A 24,300-nucleotide genomic window follows, 5' to 3' on the forward strand; every position below is an offset into this window, starting at 1 on the left:
CTTCTTGGTTAAACCACAATGTAACATGGGACCCTGCGGACATTTCAGGCTAAAGTGGGCCTGTCCCAGAGTGCGTCTTCTGCAGCAACTTCACCCCTCAGGTAATCCGAGCAAGGACGTTCTCCTCTCCTCTGCAGACTGAGAGTCACCTCATTTCTTTCCCAAGATAATCATTCGGAGGATGCTCCATTCATTACCTACTTCCACTAGGGCAACTTTTGGCGATCTCATCTACCAGGACACTGCCAAGGAACCATAAAGCAAGCAAGAGAGGCTGGTGGGAGGCCAAAACAAACACCCTCACATTTATTCAACTCAACCCCACAGAAATTTATTGAGAGCACACTATTCACCTGGCCCTGTGCCCGATGCTGGGGTTGATGATAAGAATAATAATTATAGCAGTCACTACCACATACTGAATGTCTGCCCTGGGCTAGACATTGCTGTAAATACTTAAACTCATTTGATCCTCCAAACAACCCTGTGAGGTAGCTCCTACTGTTATCTATATATTGGTAATAAGGAAATTGAGGCATGGAGCAGTTAAGTAACTTTCCCAGGGTCACAGCTAGTAAATGGTGGATGCAAACCCAGATAGTCTGGCTTCTGAGTTTGGCTATTAGCTACTACACTACACTGCACTCTAAATATGAGTGGGGTAAGGAGTACAGGGGTCAATAAGACTATCCCCACCCCCAGAGCCTATAGTTTAATCAGAAAGACAGGCAAATAAACCTTAGAGGAGCACATAACCCATATGTTCACAGAAGACTCCCAATAGATGCCTTATCAGCTGAATTTAGAAGATAATCAGAGGGAGATAGGTACATAGGGTGCATTCCAAGGAAGAGAGTAGCTTTCATTAAGCCCTGGGGTGGAGAAAAGCCTGGAGAGACTGTAGGACCGCAGGCTGATCACTATAGTTGTGCACAGAAAGTGTGTAAATAACAGTGCATTGTTTTGGAGGGGAAAGAAGGAGGTGGGGGAAGGAGGGCTAAAACATGAGGGTGGAGAGGGAAAAGGAGGCAAACTCATAAAGGACCTAGCATGGCATGCTAAGGTGTTATGGAATTTATCTTGAAAGATCTGGGAGGTCCTGGAAGGGTTTGAACAGGGGAGCCAACTGCATTTGAGAACACTCAGTAGTGTAGAAATGATCAGATGAGGGTGAACCAAGGAAAGGCGAGTAGAGATGGAACTGGCAACAAGTGCTATTTGGTGAGAAGACAGCTTCAACTGAGGCAGTGGCCCTGGGGTGGAGGAAAGTGAACTTAGGTCTAAGAAATGTGGGGAAGGAAATAGCAAAAAAACCTGGTGACTGTAAATGAGGGGCAGGGAGGAGCCTGGGGCAACACCATTAGGATTCTCCCTTGAGAATGAAGGCAGAGGTTTGGCCTGCACTGAGTGAGACCAAGAGCCCTGAAGAAGGAGCAGGTTTCAGTATACGAGGTGTGATCAAACAGTGCAGTGAATGTTTAAATAAAAAAATGTATTACAGCAAAAGACACATTGCCATTAATCCTCCTCAAAATACCCCCCTTGCTTTGAACACACTTATCCCATCGTTCTTGCCACTTTCTAAAGTAGTTCTAAAAGTTCTCTTTCATGAGTGTCCTTAGTTGTGCTGTCATGGCTGCCTCGATGTCCTGAATCATTTTGACTTTGGGGAAGAGCCAGAAGTCACACGGTGCCAGATCCGGTGAATAAGGTGGATGAGGACACACCGTAATGTTTTTATTTGACAGAAATTGCCATATACCCAAAGTGATGTGTGTGACACGAGCACTGTCCTGATAGGGGAGGATTTACGCACTTTAAAACACACCTTCTCTCAACCACAGCCCATACTCGATTGACTGCACTCGACTGACCAAATAAGTTGAAAGTTGTCACACACTGCTACTAAGGTTCGACACTCCACTTCCCATATTGAAAACCCCTGCCTTTCGGTTGGATGGCACTTGGCAGCAGCATTCACCGTATTTTGTGATCACAACAGAAAGGCTCCGTGTCACACATCACTTCTGATACGGCAATTTCTGTGAAATAAAACCATTACGGTGTGTCCTCATCCACATTATTCACCAGATCTGGCACCATGTGACTTCTGGCTCTTCCCCAAAGTCAAAATGGCCATGAGAGGTAAACGTTTTCAATCGATTCAGAGCGTTAAGGCAGCCACGACAGTGCAACTAAAGACATTCATAAAAGAGGACTTTCAGAACTGCTTCAGAAAGTGGAAAGAATGACGGGATAAGTATATTTGAAGCGAAGGGGGGTATTTTGAGGGAGATTAATGAAAATGTGTCTTTTACTGTAATACAATTTAAAAAATTTAAACATTCACATCTTTTTATCACACCTGAATGTGCTGCCAACCAGGCACAAGGAGCAGGTTTCAGATATGGGGAAGCATCCATTCATATATAAATCTCAGGCATTTGTCTCTGAGGAAATGCATACAACAAAGAACTCTACATTCTCTCTTTAAATACTGTTAACAATAACAAGGTTTCCATCGGCCTCTCCAGCCTATGAGTGATCAGAAACCGAAAATTCGGTGGGAAGGGTTTGCACCCAAGAAACAAGGAAGCTGACAGGAGGAAGGGAGCAGATAGAAAAATAATTGAAAGATGCAACTTGGGAATGCAAATGATGCGGCAATGAGCCCTTCCCATCTCAATAGGGTAATCAGAGTACATGGCAAGAACAGGTTATAAGATTAACCTAATCATCAAGAAAAGATTAATTTGTGCTCTCTATGCTCTGTTTTAACAAACAGGGGAATAGGAGATGGATTTTAGAAAGGCACTAATAGAAGTAGTTGAAATAAAAAGTTGTGCTGCAAAAGCTTCTGTTATTTAGAAAAATCACTTGATGTGGAAAAACCTCACTCACCACCATGGATAAAACATGCAATAGGTCCCACGTCTCTTTTCAGAAGAGAGGTGCTTCAGTGATCAATACAGCCTCTTCCACCAAGATAAGCCTTCCTCCCTTAAAGCCAGCATCCTATTGTTCCCCTCTGTCACCTTGAGTGAGGAGGCCTAATTGCTCTGTGGTTGCTGGAGAGTTTTATGGCTGATTTTGTTCAAAGTGATATTAAGCTGGCTCTCTTTTTCAGGCCGTATACTGTTCCCTTGGCAATTACTTCAGAAATTCTGATAGAAAAAAGAGAAAACCATTGCCAGGCATACAATTAACCAGTGTTAAATACATTCCTTACCTGTCCCTTATTATGACTTCACCACAGGATTGGCAATAAAATGTGCAACAGCCTTGAGCTTGTGAGCTTGGATTAAACATTGAAATCGGTTCTAAAGGAAATCAATGAAATAGCAAATCTTAGAGGTTTGGGACAAATATGTTAACATATAAGAGTATCATAGCACAATAAGTAACCATCAATAAATACTGTTTATGGTCTACCCAAAAGTACACATTTAATTAGCATTATCTGATTACTCAACCAAAAGCAAATACTGTGAAGCGTTTTCAAAAACAACAGATTTTGCTAAGTGTTTCAAAGCGAGGTATTGCTTTAGTTTATTCATGTCATACACTGTTGAGTTGTTTCTCTTATTCCATAAATACCAACATTAAGGATGAGAGAAATGGGCCTCATTTCTTTCACACCAAGCTAACTTCACAGAGCTTTGCCAGCCTCAGCTTTCCCCAGCTACATGTTACATACAGTTTTTCATCAGTGTCACTGCTGGTAAATAAAGCTTTTAAATTTAAGTTTAAATTGATTTAAATAAGATTTATGTCCATTCTGGCATATTACCAGTATGTACAAACAAAATGAATCTTGAAATTGGTCTTTATTAGACAGGATCCTGGGAATAGAATGGCTCCTAAGAACAATTCAATTTTCCAAGAGCAAAACTCAATTTCTGATTAAAGCTGTGGCAAACCGTCTATTTCCCACATTATGTGCAGCATAGGCAGTATGCTCTCTTAGTTTGCATTAATTTATTCATAAAGAAAAAAAATTTTCACCCCCCCCCAAAAAAAACACCCACACAGAAATATGTCTATTAAAAAAATCTAAAGAAATGAGGTCATATCCATTAGAACCAAGCAATGTGAATTTGGTTTGTTACTTAGTATATATTTTAAGAGTACGTAGACCTGGGTAAGACATCCAAATATTCTTCCCAGACCCAAAAAAACCCACAAATTTTCAGCGAAATACTCCCCTCTGCTGGCCACCCAGAATGATCCATTGGTGCAGTGTCAAGTCAGAACTTTCTGATACAGGAGCATTCTGGAACAACACTGCCACCCGGGGATGAATCTAATGCTTGTGCTGTATCAGAATTTACTGTAGCCAGTTCTATGTGAACAGTCATGATCTGACCTATGTTACATTCAAAACTGTGTAACAATATGTTTACTATAGTCCTTAGAAGAATGTTCTTACAGTTGAAAAATCAACTTTTTAAAAACCCTGAATCACAATTGAGTGCTAAAAATTTCAAAACTCACTTCCTACAACATATTTTGATTCAAGTTTACAATAGTATGCATCTATCTGATATTTATTCATTCAGCAAATACTAATTCACCACCTATTATGTGGAAAGCACTAAAGCAATTAAGTACTGAGGAATCTATTTTGCATACCCTTTCATGCACCACACACAGAACAAGCCTTTGAAAGCTTTCCTTTTCAGATATATGAGTAAAACAGGTTTTAAAAATGTAAAGAAAGAGGAGACAAATAAATGTAAATAACATGCAAACTAACACACAGAAGTCAATTTATTTTGTCCTCTAGTCAAAACGAAACAATAATGTTTGCTGATTCCAAATTTTTAAATAGCTCAAGTTTTGCTATTTGTATACTAACTGTGACAGAATATGGGTAGGCAACAAGCCAATTGTTTCTGGAAGGTCTTTATATCTCCTCAGTACGGGACCAAAAATCATGGTCGCAGAAAACTAGCAGCAGGTCTGAAGCACCTACCATGGCTTTCACGCCTGTCTTTTCCCAGGTTCCGGAGAGATAAAACATTCCTGCTGTGGTTACTGTTGTTGTCATTGCTAAAGAGAAGGTGATGACGTCACAAGAGCCAGACTCCCACGGCTTCTTGCCTGAAATAACATCTTCTCTGCCCACTATCTGGTACACTCAGGGAGTCTGTTAGTCTATTTCCCATCTTAGTGACCCAGTCATCTTTCTATGAAAATTCCAACAGTCATTCTTAGTGTTTATCTTATGCCACTTAAACTCCATGATGTTTCTTTTCCGGACCCCTTGGCCCTAAAACCAACTCCACCCAACTCAGACTAGTTATTCATTAATCCAGTACTTGACCAAAATTAACTCTCCAGTAAAAAGGGAGTGAAACTCCCTCTGTCTTCTCTTTCCTTTCAAAAGCCAGCATAGAGACTCAGGGGACCTGAAATATGCTCCCCATCTCTTAAACGGCTCTTCAAAACAATCCTGCTGACCCCACCTCCAGGCACCATGCAGCTCAGATGAGAGGCTTAGTATCAGTGAGGCAGCAATGAAGCCTCAGGGCACAGCTGGAAAATTAAAATCCTTCACTGCTAATGAGCATCCCATCAGTCTGTTACAGCCTGGTATCCCTTTTTACATAATTTTTAATCCTCCAAAGTGTATTACTTACATGGTTAAGAGACACAATAAACCATTATGTTACCATTTATTTAATAAATTATAAACCATAAATAAATAAACCATTTATTTAATAAGTTATTCTGAGAAACATTTTTACTATCTTACTGAGTCAATGAGCCAGGAATGAAATAATGGAAATATGATAGGCATAGGGCCAATCAAAATCAAATTATGCATCAAACTCCACTTCAGAATACTTATCCATACTGTTCTCTCTAACTGGAAATGTCTCTAAATGACTGGGATCATTTCCATCATTCAGTCCTCTCCTCAGGGTGGCCTTCCCTGGCTACCCTCAGCCCGACCCTAGTCGCTCCCTATCCCCTTGTTCTGCTTTACTTTGCCCATAGCACTTTTCTCTGTATCCAAGTAATTTGGTCATTATCTGTCCCACCCACTAGAATATAAGCTCCATGAGAGCAGAGATCTTCCTAGCTTGTTCACTTCTGTATCCCTAGAACCTAGATCAATGCCTAGCACATAGCATAAGGTAATGTTTATTGAATTAATGAATGTCTATGTAATGCTTTGAAAAATCAAGCAGGTCTTGCACAACTGCCATCTGATTTAATCTTCACATCAGCTGTGAGCCAGGTAATTTTATAATTAAAGAAACAAAACAGGGGGTATACAGGAAATCTCTGCATCTTCTGCTCAGTTTTGCTGTGAACCTAAAACTGCTCTAAAAAGTAAAGTCCATTAGGGAAAAAATACTGAAAAAAATAACAATAAAGTCTCAGAAAGGTTAAGTGACATGTTCAACTGCACACAGCTGATACCTACCTGATACCAGCTGATACCAGCACAACTAGCAAAGAACCAAGATCTCCTTGACTCCCAGCTCTTTCCATGCCCCTGATCAGCAGCTATCTGGTAAAAGTTCGACATTTCAAAGGAAAAATCACCTTCGATTTACAATGCAAAAGTAAATGCAGGAACAGGAGTGCTGGTATTACTTACTTGTGCTGAATTCTGCTTGTGCCTGTAGCCGCAGGTGCAGTCCATCTCCAGGCACATACTGCAGTCCACGGCAAGAGGAAGGTACAAGCCTGACCTCTGCTGGAAGCCAGATCTCTGTGCAGCCTTCAGGGGTTTTCATCTGGAGTGAGGATGGCGTTATAGAAATATCCATAAGCAAACCTGCTTCTTTTGGCTCTCTGGTAATTAAAAATAAAACGCACAAAAAAATTTCTCATTAATGAAAACCACATGATGAAAGAAACATAAATGGCAAAGGATCTCTCTGTTGCTCTTTATAAAAGGCCCTCAAGTCAACTATCCCAGAAAATAACAGTGAAGCAATCATAAAGGAAACCAACCTATCTACACTAGATTTGGTTCAGGTCACAAGAGTTCTTTACACTATTACTGTAACATGACAGTTCTGGGACGCATATTTTATTCTTGCTTCTTTTTTCATGGCAACGATGCATTTTAAAACGTGCACTTTTTTCCCACTGCTAATGATTCTGAGTCTCAACTCTCTCTTCTATCCTAATGCTTCCTCCATCTACTCCAGCCTGGACCTTCCTGGGCTTCCTCCCAGAGACACTCTGCTTGCATAGACTGCCATTCCATTTTCTCATGCTCCCTACTTTCTCCCACCAGTCCCCCCAACCACAGCTTCTTTGAACCAGCACCATCTAATGCTGGTCTGTTAAACGTCATACACTTGTTCTTTAAAATATTTTTGGCAAGAGAATTCAACAAGACTGCCTAAGACAGTGGCTTATGCATTGTTGCATTCCTTAACCCTAGTGTGGTTTGCATGTCCATTCACTCTCATTCATTCATTCAACACATCTTTTGTAAGTTCTATAATGTGCCAGGTACTGGGAATACAATTAACAACAAGATATCCACCCACTCCGCCACCCACAAGTAGGGGACAGGCAAGTAAACAGGAATGATCAAGTGATCAATGAAAACTACATTGTCCTTATTTACGATACATACAGAGAACTATGGGAGCGTTGGGGGGGGGGGTGTAGTGACTATCATAGGTTGAGCACTAAGTAAATGTTATTTGAGTGCTGAAGGGATGAGTAAAATATCCTTGCTTCTGAGACCAACATTACAATGATGTTTTATTTTACTCACAATAAATTATTGTTATTTGATATACAGGATTTTAACAAGGAGACAGGGATTAAGTGAAGCAAAAAGTAAAGGAGAAAAAAACTTTGTCAATTTTACGTATAAAAAATTAACTGAGAAAACAATCTAGTGAGTATGAACAGGCATAAAAGGACTTACTAATCCAGTTCACTACAAACACAAATCTGTCGGTATAGGCAACGAAGAGTAAAACACGATCCGTGTTCACCAGGCACTAAAAGTACAGAGGGGGATAAACACATACAGAAATGACCCTCACATGAAGCTGAAATATGCCTAGCATTGTAACAGAGGTGTCAGAGCAGCCCGAGCCCCTGTGCAGTGCAGAAAGCAGGGGCAGGCCACCTACTTCGTGTCATCTAAATTCAGAATGTGGGCCATCTCCATGAGTGTCATCTAAGTACAGAGGTCATACCACGTGCTCAGTTTGAATGTTGGTTGGGCCTCTTAATTTGCCTTAGCAAATCTTAAGACTACCTGTACTTTCTGGCTAGCTCCTTCTCAAAGTTAATGGATCTACATTGAATTGGCAATACAGAATATCAAGAACCCAAATCTTTTCTAGGAAGACAGCCTCATACTCGAGTCAAAAATCCAGTTTGAAGTGATGTTTAAAAAGTCATAATCCTCTAAAGCAGAGGTCAGAAAATGTTTTATATAAAAAGCCAGATTGTAAATATTTCAGGTTGTGCTGGCCTTATATGGTCTCTGTTGCATATTCTGCTTTGTATTTTTCTTTTGTAAACAACCCTTTAAAAAACTGTAAAATCCATTCTTTGCTCATAGGCTGTACTAAAACAGGCTGCAGGTGAGATTTGGCCCATGGGCCATAGTTTGCCAACCACTGCTCTAACGATACACAATTTGTCCATTTTGCTACTTCAGTGATTTTCAAATTGGACTGTGCAGTTGGCAGTTGGAAGTGCCCCAAGGGATACCACTGGTTTCCTAAGCCCTCTCTCACTCCATCTCTGGCTTACCTCTTCTCCCTCTTACCCTTCCTGAAAAAAAATCAGCCTACACATCAGGCTGAGCAAAGTAGGCATTTATGCAAGGGTAGGAGAACCACAGTGTGCTGGGGTCTATGTAAGAAGTCCAGCAAGGGGAGGAGGGAAGCCACCAGACAGCCTGCGAGCTAAGGAGGGCCACCCCGCAGCCACGTCAGATCCCAAGGGGGGTGTGCAGGAAATCTGAAAGGGAGGTGAGGGGCAGCTCAGCGTGGGGTTTCAGAGCCAGTCTTAGCTCAGACTGCTTTAATAAAATACCAGACTGGGTTGCTTTCACAACATTTACTTCTCATAGTTCTGGAGCCTGGGAAGTCCAAGACCAAGGTGCCAGCAGATTTGGTCCTAATTGAGGGCCTTCTTCCTGGCTTGCTGATGGCCGCTTTCTCATTGTATCATCACAGGGAAAGAAAGCTTTCGTGTCTCTTCCTATGAGGGCACTAATCCCATTATGGTGGCTCCACCCTCATGACCTCATCTAAACCTAAGTATATACAGTGTTTCCCCGAAAATAAGACCTAGCCAGACAATCAGCTCTAATGTGTCTTTTGGAGCAAAAATTAATACAAGACCCAGTATATTACATTATATTATATTAATTATATTATATTATATTATATTATATTATATTATATTATATTATAGTAAAATAAGACCGGGTCTTATATTAGTTTTTGCTCCAAAAGACGCATTGGAGCTGATTGTCTGGCTAGGTCTTATTTTCGGGGAAACATGGGATATGTCACACTATTATATCATAGTCCAGTAGCAGGACTATACTACATTATAGTCCACTTCTATCCACTAGCAGGCTTAGAAGAAATGACACCCCAATAGTAACGAGCATACATTGTACTCAGATTTTGGTTTCTAAAGGCCATTGTCCACTTAAAAATAAATGAATGAAAACAAAAGAGGGTTCCTTGGAAAAATAACTACATCCAGGGCTGGGATAGGAAAAAAGTGAGATGAGCCTAGACATCTTGCTGTACAACAAAGGAGAAATCAATAAATGATAAGGACAGGTCAAAAAAGACAGAAATCATCTTGAAGGGACCCCCACTGGCCAAATCTGGTGTAATCTGAGCAAGCCACTGAAAAAAGACAGGACTATGGGTCCATACTGATGTAAATAAATGAAAGAATAAAATGAAAGTCTGATGAAGAAAAGGACATTTACATAGTCTCAAAGGACCGCTCCAAGAAGTTTTCAAAACCCTAGTTGCGTCACACCCTGCTTGAAACTATCCAATGACTTCACATCTCACTGTGAGTAAAAACTAAAGAACTTTCAGGGGTATATAAGACCCAGTGATATATTAGAGCCAGTTGATAAAATTCCAGACATTTTGCAAACCAGTTGACTTCACTTTGGTAACTTGACATCATCCACAGTGAAAGTACTTACACGCCAGAGATCAGTAAATGTGGCAAATCAGGGAGGTTTTTATTTGGTTGTTGCTTTGTTTTTCTGGAGAGCGGGTTATTAAACATTTACCAGCACACCACTCCCTGTAAGACCCTACCTACTATGGGCTGTACCAGCGATCCCCACCTCCCCAAATGAGGCAATCCTTCAAATTCAAAGGGAAGCCGCCTTCTACCAGGTATCCTATAGTTCCAAGCCTTACTTCTTTCAGTTTATTACTCAGATGTTGCTTTCTCTTTTGGAATGACGGGTTGTAATTTTTTTTCTCCCTATCCCTTTTTCTGTTTTATTTTTTCTAGATACTTATCTCTTTTCAATATAATATATATATATTTTTCATGTTGTGTATTTTTTGCCCACTGCCGTCATTTGATTGTTAGGTCAATGAGAGCATCTGTTGTTGTCTTTGCTGTTGTTACTGTTCACAACTGTATACGCAGCACTTAGAATCTCAGTTCTTGGCACTAGAATAGGAATTCAGTAAATATCTGTGGACTGAATGAACGAGTGGCTAAGGTTTATCCTGGGAACGCTAAAATGGCTTAACACAATCGATTTTTCTAATGCAATTCACAGATGTAAAGACTAAAGGAAAAAATATGACCATCACAATACGTGCAGAAATCATTACAGAAAATATAATATCCATGATTAAAATCCTTAGTAAACTAGGAAAAGAAAGAAACTATGCAATCTACCAAATATATTAGCCAAAAGTATACTTCATAACTAATGATGAAATGCTAAGTATTTCTGTTAAGATTAGGAACAAGAATAAAACTCAATCATATAATTGACATTAACTGTAAATAGACTAAAAAATTCTAATTACAATTCTAAATGTAAAAGTTAAACTATGTAACTCCTAAAAAATAAACATAGGAAAAAATCAGAATGGATTTTAAAAAACTTATCAGAATGGATTTTAAAAAACTCCATGCAGTATATGCTAGCAAAACTTTATACAGAAAGACATGGATTGAGAGTAAAACGATAGAAAAAAACATACCATGCAAACAGTATAGTCAACTAATTTTTGACAAAGACAGGAGTTACATCAACAAGAAAACGAGTCTTTTCAACAATTGTCAATAAAACTGGATATCCTAACCAAAAAAAAAAAAAAGAAAGAACTGTGAAACCCTTTCCTTACTCCAAATGCAAAAATGAATTTGACATGTTCACAGGTCTAAATGTAAAAGTTAAACTATGTAACTCCTAAAAAATAAACATAGGAAAAAATTATTTACAACCTTGAGGTAAACAAAGATTTCTTAAGACACAAAAAATATTAACCACTAAGAAAATGCAATAAATTGGACTTCATTATAATTAAAATTGTCTGTTCATCAAAACACTATTAATGAAGAAAATGAAAAGGTAAGTTACTGACTGGAAGAAAATATTCACATACTCAAAAGGCATACATAAGAAAGGTCTTATTTCCAGACTATATAAAGAACTCTTTAAATTCAACAATAAGACAACCTGATTTTTGTAATGCCAAAAAATTAGAAGATACTTTACCAAGGAACATGTATGAATAACCAAAAAGCAAATGAAAAGGTGGTCAACACTATTAATCAGGGAAATGCAAATTAAAATGACAATGAGGTACCACTATATACCACTAAAATGGCTAAAATAAAAAACACTGACAAAACTAATAATACATGCAAGAGAAAATGTAAAGCAATTGGAACTCTCATTTTTTTTCTGGTGAAAATGGAAAATGATACAACTAGTTTGGAGAACTGTTTGGCAGCTTCTCATAAAATAATGTCCTCATCTACCCTATAACCCAGCAATTCCACTCTTGGTAATTATCCAAGAGAAAGAAAAATGTTTGTCCACGAAAAGTCTTACACAACAATGATATGGCAGTTTTACTCATAAAAAGAAAGCTCTAGAAATACACAAAATATCCAGTAATAGAAGAATGGATAAACTGTCATATATTCATACAGTGTAAAACTACTCAGCAAGAAAAAAAACGGAGTGCTGATATATGCAATAGCATAGATGAAACATGAATCTCCGAAACACTGTTGAAGGAAAGCAGCCAGAAACAAAAAAGTACATACTGTATGAATCCATACTTCAAGAAATGGCAAAATTCATCTTTACTGAGCGAAATTAGCAGTGGTTGCTTTTATAATAGAGGGAATTGACTGGTGATAAAAACTGAACAAAGACAACACAGGATAAGCCAGTAGTTCAGCAAAGCTAGCTAGGTTTCTCAACTTGCTTAAACAGGAGAGAGTAATCTAGGAGAACCTGGAAAGGCCCCTTTGATGAGAGGATGTAAAGAGGTTGTTTTGTTTTGTTTTGTATATGGTTTGGTCTAATAACCCTAAAAGGTGGACTGGAATTGGAGATACTTATCTGAACTCAGGATTTGAGAGATAGAAAGAAGAGTAAAATAGCCCCATTTTACAATTGAAAAGAAAATTTCAGATTATATGATTCTACCCTGGTAAAGAAGGTAGCATTTGAATTCACTTATGCCAAATCCAAAACTGCCACACCAGGTATCTGCCTGGTTTAAGGGAAAAGGGAAAGCTAAGCACCAATCTGCCTCAGAGTGGCGCTGTGTAATAATTTTTTTTAGGATTGTAACAGTTAATTTACTTTATTTGAAACAGTGGTCACAAGAGAATAGTCGAAGGGATCACATACTACAAAACAAAAAGAGAGAACACTTTTTGTTTGTAGACTTCTCATTGAAACTCGGAATCTGAATAAAAGAATGAACTCCAATTAGTCTCCAACCTTTGTTAGTCGTTCATTGAATACACGTTTTGAATGACTGTGTCAATTTCCCTACATTGAACAATTTGTGGAGAAAAAACACACCGCGTTTATTTACAAAACAGAAAGCTCTCACTTTGGAACTGATTTTATAACGAGGATCCTGAAGAGGTACACAAGGTATTTTTAGCACTGTTTTGTTGGAAACGCCAGGTACTGTCACCGGTGTTTTACATCAATGATCCCCAAACTTGACTGTGCATGTTACAATGAAAGTTCTGATTCAGCAGGTCTGGTGTGGGGCTGAGACTGCATTTCTAAAGAGCTCCCAGGTGGTGCCGAGATAGCCAATCGAATGAGGACTGGGGTAGGGCACAGCACTTGAGCAATCAAAAGCGCTCTAAGCAACTGGAAAGAAGAAACTCAAAAATCTGTCCATCAGAGGGAGGCGGAGACTCCTCCGGCAGCAGAAAAGCGAGCCAGGCACTGAGCCTAGGAACCCACACTCCTACCCCTGGCCTTACCCCAGGATCAGCAGCGCGCTCTGCAGCCGTCTCCGCACCTCCAGGAACACACGTGTCTCTGCCACTGCCGCCATGGCGGGCGCCCAGCCGGAGGTTACGGCGAACCGGGCCGCCGGGGCCAGAAGTGCCTGCACATGCGCCCCACGTAGAAACAGCAGCAGAGGTGGTGTCGGTGGCGGAGGCACGAGATTCTGGGACCCAATCGCTTGGCTGAAACGGCCAGCCAGCCCACAGCGCCACCTGCCGGGCGGAGAGCGCGCCTCCGCGAGGACTGGACAGGAGGGGCGTGAGGTTTTTCAAATGCCTCCTTTCTGTCTGAGCTCGGCGAAAGGTGGGCGGGGAGAACAGAACGGTCCTCCCACTGTGTTTCTAATGGGCGTGACAAGATGCTTTAGTCTCCCTGAAAATGACCTTAAAAATCAAACCTTGAGTGCACGCCTTTGGCTACTGTAGGTAGACGTGATGCTGGAAGAGAGGGAGATGATTAAAGGAGGTGATACAAGCGGGCACTGTCCCCAGGAGGCCCCAGAGCAGAATTTTCCACCCACTTTATCTTGTTTTTGTGGGTTTTTTGTTTGTTTGTTTTTGTTTTTGTTTTTATGAACTATGGTCTCTTTTGAGAACTGTGGTTGGTCAGGCCTTGGTAGTTCTCCTCTATATGAGGCATCCTATGTACAGGACTGACTTGGCATTACTTCTCAATTTTGATACCATCGCTCCAAGATGAAACAGAAAAATGTAAGGAGTTTTCTGTTCCCCATGCAGAAGAGAGTGTGGTTAAATCTAGTTTCATGAATCACAGGAGTTACCCTTCTTACAACCTTTGAAAAATGGAAGATGAGAATGATTCCATATATACATTACCCCCATTCACTTTTGCAGAAGTAAAAACTGACTCATTACTACTAGAAGATAGTTTTGGAAAGTTTAACACAGTAAAGAAAAGGATTTAGTATAATGTAAATATTTATAATGGGAAGTATTGAAGTGTGAAGATATGGTAGAATTATAATAAGAATTTTAAAACAAAGAGGCTGTTAGTTTTTTAAAACAATGATGGCTTGTATACAGAAAATTGTGTTTATTGATGTTCTACTTTATCATTTCAAAGTCATAAATTACCACACACCAAACATTAATTTGAAGATTTTCCAAATAAGTAATAAAACCACATTCCTCGAGATACTAGTTGTGGAGACAGAATCCCAGAGAGCCGTTTCTAGGCTCTCAGCCTCATGTGGAAAGGTGCTGGCTCGGGTAGCATATGGCCATCAGCTGTGACTAGTTGGCCATCAGCTGTTACTGGTTAGCCATTAGCCACTAATATAACTGCCGTGGCTATATTATAAGCTAGCAAGCGCGGATTGCAGCCAGTTTGGGTGACAGAGAAGCAGAAGGTGGATGGATTGTGGATCATGTGGATCCTACTTGCTGTGTCTCGCCTGGCTGCCAGCGAGACGGGTACAGGCAGACCCCTTGCTGGGATGGGTACAGGCAGACCCCTTGCTGGGGTACTGGCGGATGTTTGCTTTTGCGTCTCCACCAGGCACCATCAAGAATATAGTGGTATGACTCCCCTATCTATGGCTCCGTTTTTGTTTCGTTTTGGCCTCACCGTATCCTGTGTTGTGCGGGGAGCAGGAGCTGAGACCCTGCATGACACTAGTTTAAGACAATTTTTCTAAAATTGTTATTTGGAGTTTCTTAAGTTTATTGTGGTGTATCCATCACAGTAATTCTACAACGCAGTTAAGAGAATTAAGTTCATAGGTATTCCATCTCAAATAATGTGATGGGGGTGATGATTTCAACTCCTCGTATCTTCCACCTCTAATTATCAAGGCTATTAAGTGCTTAAATATTAACACATTGACATAACATTCTTAACACAGCCTGCTCTTGATAATTGGTGTTTGATTATTTTTAAAGATTGTTATAATTTATATATATTCACACATTCGTAAAATAATTTCATTTTTTTGACCCCACGGTTTAGGCAAAACAGTACAATCCTGCTTATAGTAACTGTGATTTAGAGACTTCTAGACTCAAAACAGTTCCAAATCTGATAACTAATTTTCTCTAACTTCACGTCTTCTAACCTCTCTGGGCCTCAAGTTCTTTATATGAAATCCAAAAGAATTATATTTAAATTATATTTAAATAATTATTTAAATAACATTTAAAAGCTGTTTTCAATTCTCAACTTCCATTCAAACTATCAAAATGGGGCTGACTGGCGAGTTGGAAACACCTGTCTCTCTACGTATATACGTATTACCCCCTTACCAGGCCACTCCCGCAGTGGGTGGCTGCGGGCCACTTTCCTGACGGTCCGCGCGAGGGCGCCAGGAGGCCTTGAAAGGACCGGGGGAGGAGATGGGGACGGTCGACGTCAACGCCGGCGTGGGCGTGAGCGCCGGCGCGGTGCACGCTGGGAGCTGTCACTAGGCCCTTCGGCTTTCGGCCTCTGGTGTAGCTGCCGCGGTTGCCAAGAGAGCGGCGCTGGCGGTAGCGGCCGAGCCCACAGCAGGTAACAGCGTCCCTGCCTCCAGAGCGGTCGCTAGGCCGGCCGGTGGCCTTGATCGGCTTCCTCGGCCTGGCTCGTTCTGATGTCGCGGGGACACCTCGCGGGTCAGGCTGCTGTGGCGTCGGGGGTGTAGGCGCCCTGGCCCCGCTTGAAGTTACGAAGCCGGCCGGTCGCCCTCCGGTTTCCAGGGAAGCGGGAGCTGCGCGGGGACCTGCGGGCCAGGCCGGGGAGGACGCGCGAGGGCGGCCTCGGGCATGGGTGGCGGTAGGCGGGGCCGGGGTGTCCGATGGCTGGTCCGGATCCTCCGGCGTTGGGACCCAGCAGTGCGCGAGGTGGGGGAGGAGGTCACACCTGTGCGATCAAGGTGCGCGGTGTAACCTCTTTGTTGGCGGAATTAAGGCATCGTGCACTCTCATTAATTTGTTGGGTCTTTTTAATATTGAGGAGACACCAGTGCCAGCCGTGGTGAATGGTCCATGTGTGGGGGGGTTGGAAAGGAGTGCAGAAGTTTATTAGAAGACGTCAGATTAGTCATAAGGAAGTTGTTAACAATTTTCACCTTTGATTCCCAAGCCTGTTAAAGTTGCAACATACTTGTTCTCCTGCATTGTTCTTTCCTACCCTGAGGGGGGAAGGCCAGTGGCACACAACTACACTTTTCAAAAGCTAACTCAATTGTTTTGATTATTCTTACATGAGCTTAGAGTTCTATGCAGTTTGAGAAGTATAAAGACTGGGACAATCTGATTTGGAGACTCTAGTAATAGCAATCAAAACCTTTTTTTTTTTTTTTTCATTACAGGAAGTTAATGAAACAGTGTTTGCCTGACACATGAGCCCCAAACTATAGTAAGACAAAAATCTCTCAATTTCGATGTTTGTTGGCCATCTTCAATGCAGACCTAAGATCTTAATTTTACTAATTTTAGCATGTCAGCATATTGTGCTTAGTAACTCACCACCTGATAAACAACACTGTGATTTAGTTGCTTGAGCTGACAGAAGTTATAACAAGAGTAAATTAACACCAGTTGTACTACAAATGCTTTATTTTAGTGATTATTTTCAGCTGCCACTCTGAACTGACTCATTTTCCAGAATTGCTAAATAGCAAATCTCCTGGTGGACCTGATTATTAGGAACCGAAATATTGAAGGAAGAATTAAAAACATCTAAGTTAATGCACAAAGCAGAAAATATGACACCATAACCAACATTTTAAGTGTATGTTAATGTTGTTAGTTAAATGTTTGACTATATAAAGTCAAAGGAGACCTGTTTTGTAGTTAAACTACAAAAAGCTCTCTGGCCTAGGAATGAGAGATTTCATTCAAGCCCTTTCTCCTGCTAAGCAGGTCTGATTTCTCTAGGCCTCAGTTTTGTCAGCTGTTTAAAAGGGAATTTCATAGGATCAGAGGTATTCAAACTGATGTTGCTCCTGAACACTGTTCTGAATTCTTTAATAGACTTACTGCCCCAAAACAGAGTTTCAAGGCAAATAATTTGGGAGCACATTGGGTTAAATCTGGAGTTTAACTTTTGATTTGCTTTTAACTGCAGGGCTTCTCAAAACCGTTACTACTATGCTTGGGTTCCTCAGGGGAAAGTTACTGAAGCCATTACTAAACTTACTTGGCCGGAGAGCTTCTTTTCTCATGGCCAATCTGTTAACATCTCCTGGAATATAATTACAGCAGGTCCTCCAGTAATGTTTCTTTCAATGCCGGTTCCTTATAACGTTGCGGTAGAAACTTTGTCAGCTTATGGTAAAATTGGTTTCATTATATGTCATTTCACCTCAGTTCCAAGAAATAACTTTCTGTATATAGAATACCAATTTGAAAAATACAGTACTTGAGCTGAGTCCCCTTTCAACTCTCGAATTCCCCACATTATGTTTTAGCTTTCAGTTTAAACTTTCTGGATCTAGTGGCAACTCAGTGGTATAACAAAGCCTTATATTTTCCTTAGTAAATTATTAATATTAAGGATGCAAATAGGTTTCTGTGGGCCTTAATGCTTTAATTTAATGCTTTTATTTATCTTCTTTTTTCTGGTCTCTTGATGCTTTACGATAACCATAATTATTTCATGCTTTGAATTTGATTTAAAGGTCAAGTCATTGATTTTATGAAAGAATTGCATTATAAAGTTCCAACAAGTAAAATCTTGTTAATAATGGCATTATTGTTACTTTGATTTCCTTCTCTGCTCATGAATTCTTAAACTATGAAATGTGATAAAAGCCACTTTAAATATACTTTTTTTAAATTTATTGGGGTGACAATTATTAGTACAGTTACATAGATTTCAGGTGTACAGTTCTGTAATACATTGTCTATATCTCACATTGTGTGTTCAACACCCAGAGTCAGTTCTCTTTCTATCACCATTAGACCCCGTTTACCCTCTTCTATAGTTCCAGCCTTTTACCCTCTGGTAACCGCTAAACTATTGTCTCTGTCTATGAGTTTGTGTTCTTTCATGTGTTTGTCTTATTCTTTTGTTTTTAGTTTTATGTACCACATATCGGTGAAATCATATGGTTCTCTACTTATTCTGTCTGACTTATTTCGCTTAGCATTATAATCTCAAGATCCAGCCATGTTGCCACAAATGGTCCTATATCATCTTTTCTTACTGCCAAATAGTATTCCATTGTGTATATATACCACAACTTCTTTACCCATTCATCTATCGAAGGACATTTTGGTTGTTTCCATGTCTTGGCCACCGTAAACAAAGCTGCAATGAACATTGGAGCACACACGTCTCTATGAATAAATGTTTTCATATTTTTTGGGTAGATACCTAGGAGTGGAATTGCTGGGTCATACGGTAATTCTATTTTTAATTTTTTTGAGGAACCTCCACACTGCCTTCCATAATGGCTGCACCAATCTGCATTCCCACCAACAGTGTATAAGGGTTCCTTTTTCTCCACAGCCTCTCCAACACTTGTTATTATTTGTCTTGTTGATGATAGCCATTGTAACTGGTGTGAGGTGATATCTCATTGTGGTTTTCATTTGCATTTCTCTGATGATTAGTGATGTTGAGCATTTTTTCATATGTCTATTTGTCATTTGTATGTCCTCTTTGGAGAAATGTCTCTTCAGGTCCTCTGCCCATTTTTCAATTGGGTTGTTTCTTTTTTTGTTGTTGAGTTGTATGAGTTCCTTGTATATTTTGAATATTAGCCCCTTATCAGAGGCTCTGTTTGCAAAAATCTTCTCCCATTCCGTTGGTTACCTCCTTATTTTGTTGATAGTTTCTTTTGCTATACAGAAGCTTTTAAGTTTGTACAGTCCCATTCATTTATTTTAGCTTTTACTCCCCTTACCTTTAGAGTCAAATTCATAAAATGCTCTTTAAACCCAAAGTCCATAAGTTTAGTACCTATGTTTCTTCTATGCAGTTTATTGTGTCAGGTCTTATGCTTAAGTCTTTGATCCATTTTGAATTAATTTTGGTACATGGTGACAGATAGCAGTCCAGTTTCTTTTACACGTGGCTTTCCAATTCTCCCAGCACCATTTAACGAAGAGGCTGTCTTTTCATTAGGCTTGTCCATTGTGTGTTTTTTGCTTCTTTGTCAAAAATTATCTGTCCATATTTATGTGGGTTCTGAATTCTATTCCATTAGTCTGTGTGTCTGTTTTTCTGACAACACCATGATGTTTTGATATTTCCCTGTAGTACAAGCTAATGTCAGGGAGTGTGATACCTCCAGCATTGTTCTTTTTTCTTACGATTGCTTTGGCTATTCGGGGTCTTTTGTGATTCCATACAAATTGATGATTTTTTTGTTCTATTTCTTTAAAAAATGCCATCAGGATTTTGATGGGATTGCATTAAATCTGTATATTGCCTTGGGTAATATGGTCATTTTAACTATGTTGATTCTTCCAACCAATGAGCACGGAATGTCTTTCCATTTCTTTGTGTGTCTTCTTCAATTTCTTTTAAAAATGTCTTCTAGTTTTCAGCATATAGGTCTTTCACATCCTTGGTTAAGTTTATTTCTGGGTATTTTATTATTTTTGTTGCAATGCAAAAGGATTTTTTTAAATCTCTTTTTCTGAGATTTAATTGTTAGTATATAAGAATGCAATGGACTTGTGTATGTTGATTTTGTAGCCAGCAACTTTTCTATATTCGTTTATTGTTTCTAATAGCTTTCTGGTGGAGTCTTTAGGGTTTTCTATATATAGCACCATGTCATCTGCAAAGAGTGACAATTTAACTTCTTCATTCCCAATTTGGATGCCTTTCATTTCTTTCTCTTGCCTGATTGCTCTGGTGAAGACTTCCAACACTATGTTGAAAAGCAGAGGTGACAGGGGACAGCCCTGTCAGTTTTTCACCATTAATTATGAGATTAGCTGAGGGTTTGTCATATATAGCCTTTATTAGGTTAAGGTATTTTGCTTCCATAACTATTTTATTAAGTGTTTTAATCATAAATGGATGTTGCATCTTGTCAAATGCTTTTTCTGCATCAATTGATATAATCATATGATTTTTGTCCTTTATTTTGTTTATGTGATGTATCACATTGATGGATTTGCGGATATTGAACCATCCTTGTGCCCCGGGGATGAGCCCCACTTGGTCGTGGTGAATAATCTTTTTAATGCATTGTTGTATTCAATTTGCTAGAATTTTGTTTAGGATTTTTGCATCTGTATTCATCAGAGATATTGGGCTGTAGTTTTCTTTTTCTGTATTATCCTTACTACGTTTTGGTGTCAGGGTAATGTTGGCCTCATAAAATGAGTTAGGGATTACTGTCCCTTCTTCAATTTTTTTGTAAGAGTTTGAACAGGACAGGTGTTAGATCCTCTTTGAAGATTTGGTAGAATTCACTAGTGAAGCCATCTGGTCCCGGACTTTGGCTTTTGGGAAGATTTTGGATGACTGATTCAATTTCCTTACTGGTGATCAGTCTGTTTAGATTTTTCAATTCTTTGTGGTTCAGCCTAGAAAGGCTATATGTTTCTAAGAACTTGTCCATTTCTTCTAGGTTATTGAATTTGGTGGCATATAGTCCTTCATAGTATTCTTGGACGATCCTTTGTATTTCTGTGGCATCCATGATAACTTCTCTTTCTTTTCTGATTTTGTTTATTAGTGTTTTTTCTCTTTTTATCTTAGTGAGTCTAGCCAAGGGTTTGTCAATTTTATTAATCCTTCAAAGAACCAGCTCTTTGTCACATTAATTTTTTCTATTGTCTTTTTGTTTTCTATTTCATTTAGTTCTGCTCTGATTTTTATTATTTCCTTTCTTTTGCTGACCTTGGATTTCATTTGTTCTTCTTTGTCTAGTTCTTTAAGGTGTAACGTGAGGTTATCTATTTGGGATTTTTCTTGTTTCTTGAGATAGGCCTGTAATGATATAAATTTCCCTCTTAAAACTGCTTTAGCTGCATCCCAAAAATTTTGGTAGGATATATTTTCATTCTCATTTGTTTCTATGTATCTTTTGATCTTTCCTCTAATTTCTTCTTTGACGTGGTCGTTCTTTAAAAGTGTGTTGTTTAATCTCCATGTATTTGGTTTTTGCTGCTTTCTTTTTGCAGTTGATATCCAATTTCAAAGCCTTGTGATCAGAGAATATGCTTGGTATGATTTCAATCTTCTTACATTTGCTGAGGCTAGTTTTATGTCCCAATATGTGGTCTATCTTTGAGAATGTTCCATGTACACTAGAAAAAAAAATTATAGTCTGATGTTTTGGGATGAAGTGTTTAAATGTCTATTTCATCTAATGTGTCATTTAAGGCTGCTCTTTCTTTTCTGTTTGGATGGTCTATCCATACCTGTCAATGATGTATTTGGGTCCCTAGAATAATTGTATTTTGGTCAATTTCTCCCTTTAGTTCTGTTAGTAGTTGCTTGGTATATTTCGGTGCTACCTGATTGGGGGCATAAATATTGATGACTATTATGTGTTCTTGTTGTATAGTCCCCTTTACCATTATGAAGTGTCCATCTTTGTCTCTTGTTACCTTTTTTACCCTGAAGTTTGTTTCATCTGCTATCAGTATGGCTACACCTGATTTTCTCTGGATACTGTTTGCTTGGAGTGTCACTTTCCACCCTTTCACTTTGAGTCTACATTTGTCCTTGTAGCTGAGATTTGTCTCTTGGAGACAGCATATGGTTGGGTTTAGTTTTTTGATCCAATCTGCCACTCTGTGCCTTTTTGTTGGTGAGTTCAGTCCATTTACATTAAGGGTGATTATTGATACATGAGGATTTCTTATTATTCCACGTTTAGTTTTCTGATAAGACTGTGTCTCCAGTGTTTCTTTGCCTTTTTGTTGTTGTCTTTTAATTCTGTGTGGTGGTATTCTATGATTTTTCTCTCTGTGTCTTCTTTTATTACAGTGTATATTTCAGTTCTGGATTTCTCTTTTTTTTTTTTTGAGTGGTAACCATTAACTTTATGTAAAAGAAAGTTTGATATTTAGAGTCGTCCAATTTCTTCAGCATGCTTACTTTCTCCATTCCCATATTCCAGATCAGGCCTTTACTCTCCCCACTTTTATGTTTTGGTTGCCACAAATTGTCCCTGTTGATGGTGGTCAAATAGCCTCCTTTAGTATTTCTTGTAGCGCAGGTCGTGTATTAGAAAATTCCCTCAGCTTCTGTATGTCTGGAAAGGTCTTTATTCCTCCTTCATATCTAAAGGATATCTTTGCTGGATATATTATTCTTGGCTCATAATTTCTCTCTTTCAATAGTTTGAATATTTGGTTCCACTCCTTCCTGGCTTGTAGAGTTTCTGCTGAAAAATCTGATGATAATCTAATGGGCTTTCCTTTGTAGGTTACCGTCTTCTTTTCCCTGGCTGCCTTGAGAATTCTTTCTTTGTCGTTGATTTTAGACAGCTTCAATACAATGTGCCTTGGAGAAGGTCTGTTGGGATTGAGGTAATTAGGTGTTCTATTTGCTTCTTGGATTTGAGGATTCAGTTCTTTGCACAAGTTTGGGAAGTTCTCATCTACTATTTGTTTGACTATACTCTCTGTTCCCTTCTCTCCTTCTTCTCCTTCTGGTATGCCCATTATTCTTATATTGCTCTTTCTGATGGAGGTAGAAAATTCTTATAGAGTTCTTTCATTTTTTTTAAGTCTCAAGTCTATTTCTTCTTCCATCTGTGTCATTTCCAGATTTCTGTCTTCGATGTCACTGATTCTTTCCTCCATCTGGTCAACTCTACTACCTAAGCTGGCTATTTCATTCTTCATTTCTTTTATTGAGTTCTTAATCTCCAGAAATTCTGTTTGGTTCTTTTCTAAAATTTCAATCTCTTTGGTAAAATGTTCATTTTGTTCTTTGATTGTGTTTCTGAAGTCATTAAACTGCCTGTCTGTGTTTTCTTGCATCTCATTGAGATTTTTAAGAACTGGCCTTTTTTAAAAGAAATAGAACAAAAAATGGATTTGTTTGGAACCACAAAAGATCCCGAATAGCTAAAGCAATCCTAAGAAAAAAGAACAATCTGGAGGTATCACACTCCCTGACTTTAGCTTGTACTACAGGGCAACAATAATCAAAACAGCATGGTATTGGCAGAAAAACAGACACATAGACCAATAGAATAGAATTGAGAACCCAGAAATAAACCCACATAAATAGGTGGAGATAATTTTTTAGAAAGAAACAAAAAGCATACAATGGAGGGTTCAGAAGCCTGACTAAAGTTTGGTCAAGCAAAGAATCTTTGTCTCTAGGTTTTGCTTAGCTAGGACAGAAATATGAATTAGAAGATAGATTGAATGGGTCCAATTTATGAAAAGATTTTAATTGTATGATTAAGAGCTTGCATTTCATTTCTAAGTAATTGAATGTCACAATTATAGCAATGATAAGAGTACTTCTTATGTGCTAAATAAGCACTGGGCTAAAGTGGTTTTCATGGATTATAAATTGAGCTTCCAGCAAGGACTAATATGCTCAAACTATTTCTTGCTGTTTAAAATTAAGTGGCTGTTAGAGAAGCTGAAGGTAGTAAAAATGGGAAGCTGTGGTAATAGTTCAAATGAAATTATTCAGGAGCCATGCTTAAAAGACCAAAGATAGGAAACAAGCAAATAGGACAATTTCAGACTGTAACAAGTGTTAGGAAGGAAGTAATGTGATATTCTAGAATAGATGGTAAGATCGTGGGCCTGGTGCAGGCCAATTTAAAGACTGATCAGAAAGCTTCTTGAGGGTTTGATAGTAACTATTTGGAGGATGGGTAGGAGTTTGCCACACAAACAGTTGACTTGAGAGCTTTC

General features: G+C 39.2%; 2 protein-coding genes across 18 annotated transcripts in view; one reads left to right on the forward strand and one right to left on the reverse strand.

The window, feature by feature from the left end:
* The window catches only part of UBE3D (ubiquitin protein ligase E3D), a 131,278-nt gene extending 117,604 nt beyond the window's left edge, over positions 1-13,674 (reverse strand). For 2 of the 4 annotated variants that reach the window (XM_074333243.1, XM_074333244.1), the window contains exons 1-3: positions 13,480-13,667; positions 6,614-6,810; positions 3,230-3,320 (exon numbers count right to left, since the gene is read on the reverse strand). In XM_074333243.1, the coding sequence (XP_074189344.1) occupies positions 3,230-3,320; positions 6,614-6,810; positions 13,480-13,553 (362 nt within the window). In that variant the 5' untranslated portion in view covers positions 13,554-13,667. Of the gene's footprint in view, positions 1-3,229; positions 3,321-6,613; positions 6,811-13,479 lie in introns of all 4 variants that reach the window. The other 2 variants (XM_019729555.2, XM_074333245.1) reach the window with 2 other exon arrangements.
* A 2,215-nt stretch (positions 13,675-15,889) lies between these two features.
* The window catches only part of DOP1A (DOP1 leucine zipper like protein A), an 86,701-nt gene continuing 78,290 nt past the window's right edge, over positions 15,890-24,300 (forward strand). For 11 of the 14 annotated variants that reach the window (XM_074333233.1, XM_074333237.1, XM_074333228.1 and 8 more), the window contains exon 1: positions 15,890-16,012. The gene's annotated coding sequence lies outside the window, so the exon portion shown is untranslated. Of the gene's footprint in view, positions 16,013-16,354; positions 16,374-16,811; positions 16,859-24,300 lie in introns of those variants that run through there. The other 3 variants (XM_074333230.1, XM_074333234.1, XM_074333231.1) reach the window with 3 other exon arrangements.

This window comes from Rhinolophus sinicus, linkage group LG05 (assembly GCF_036562045.2).
Source record: "Rhinolophus sinicus isolate RSC01 linkage group LG05, ASM3656204v1, whole genome shotgun sequence".
NCBI lineage: Eukaryota > Metazoa > Chordata > Mammalia > Chiroptera > Rhinolophidae > Rhinolophus > Rhinolophus sinicus.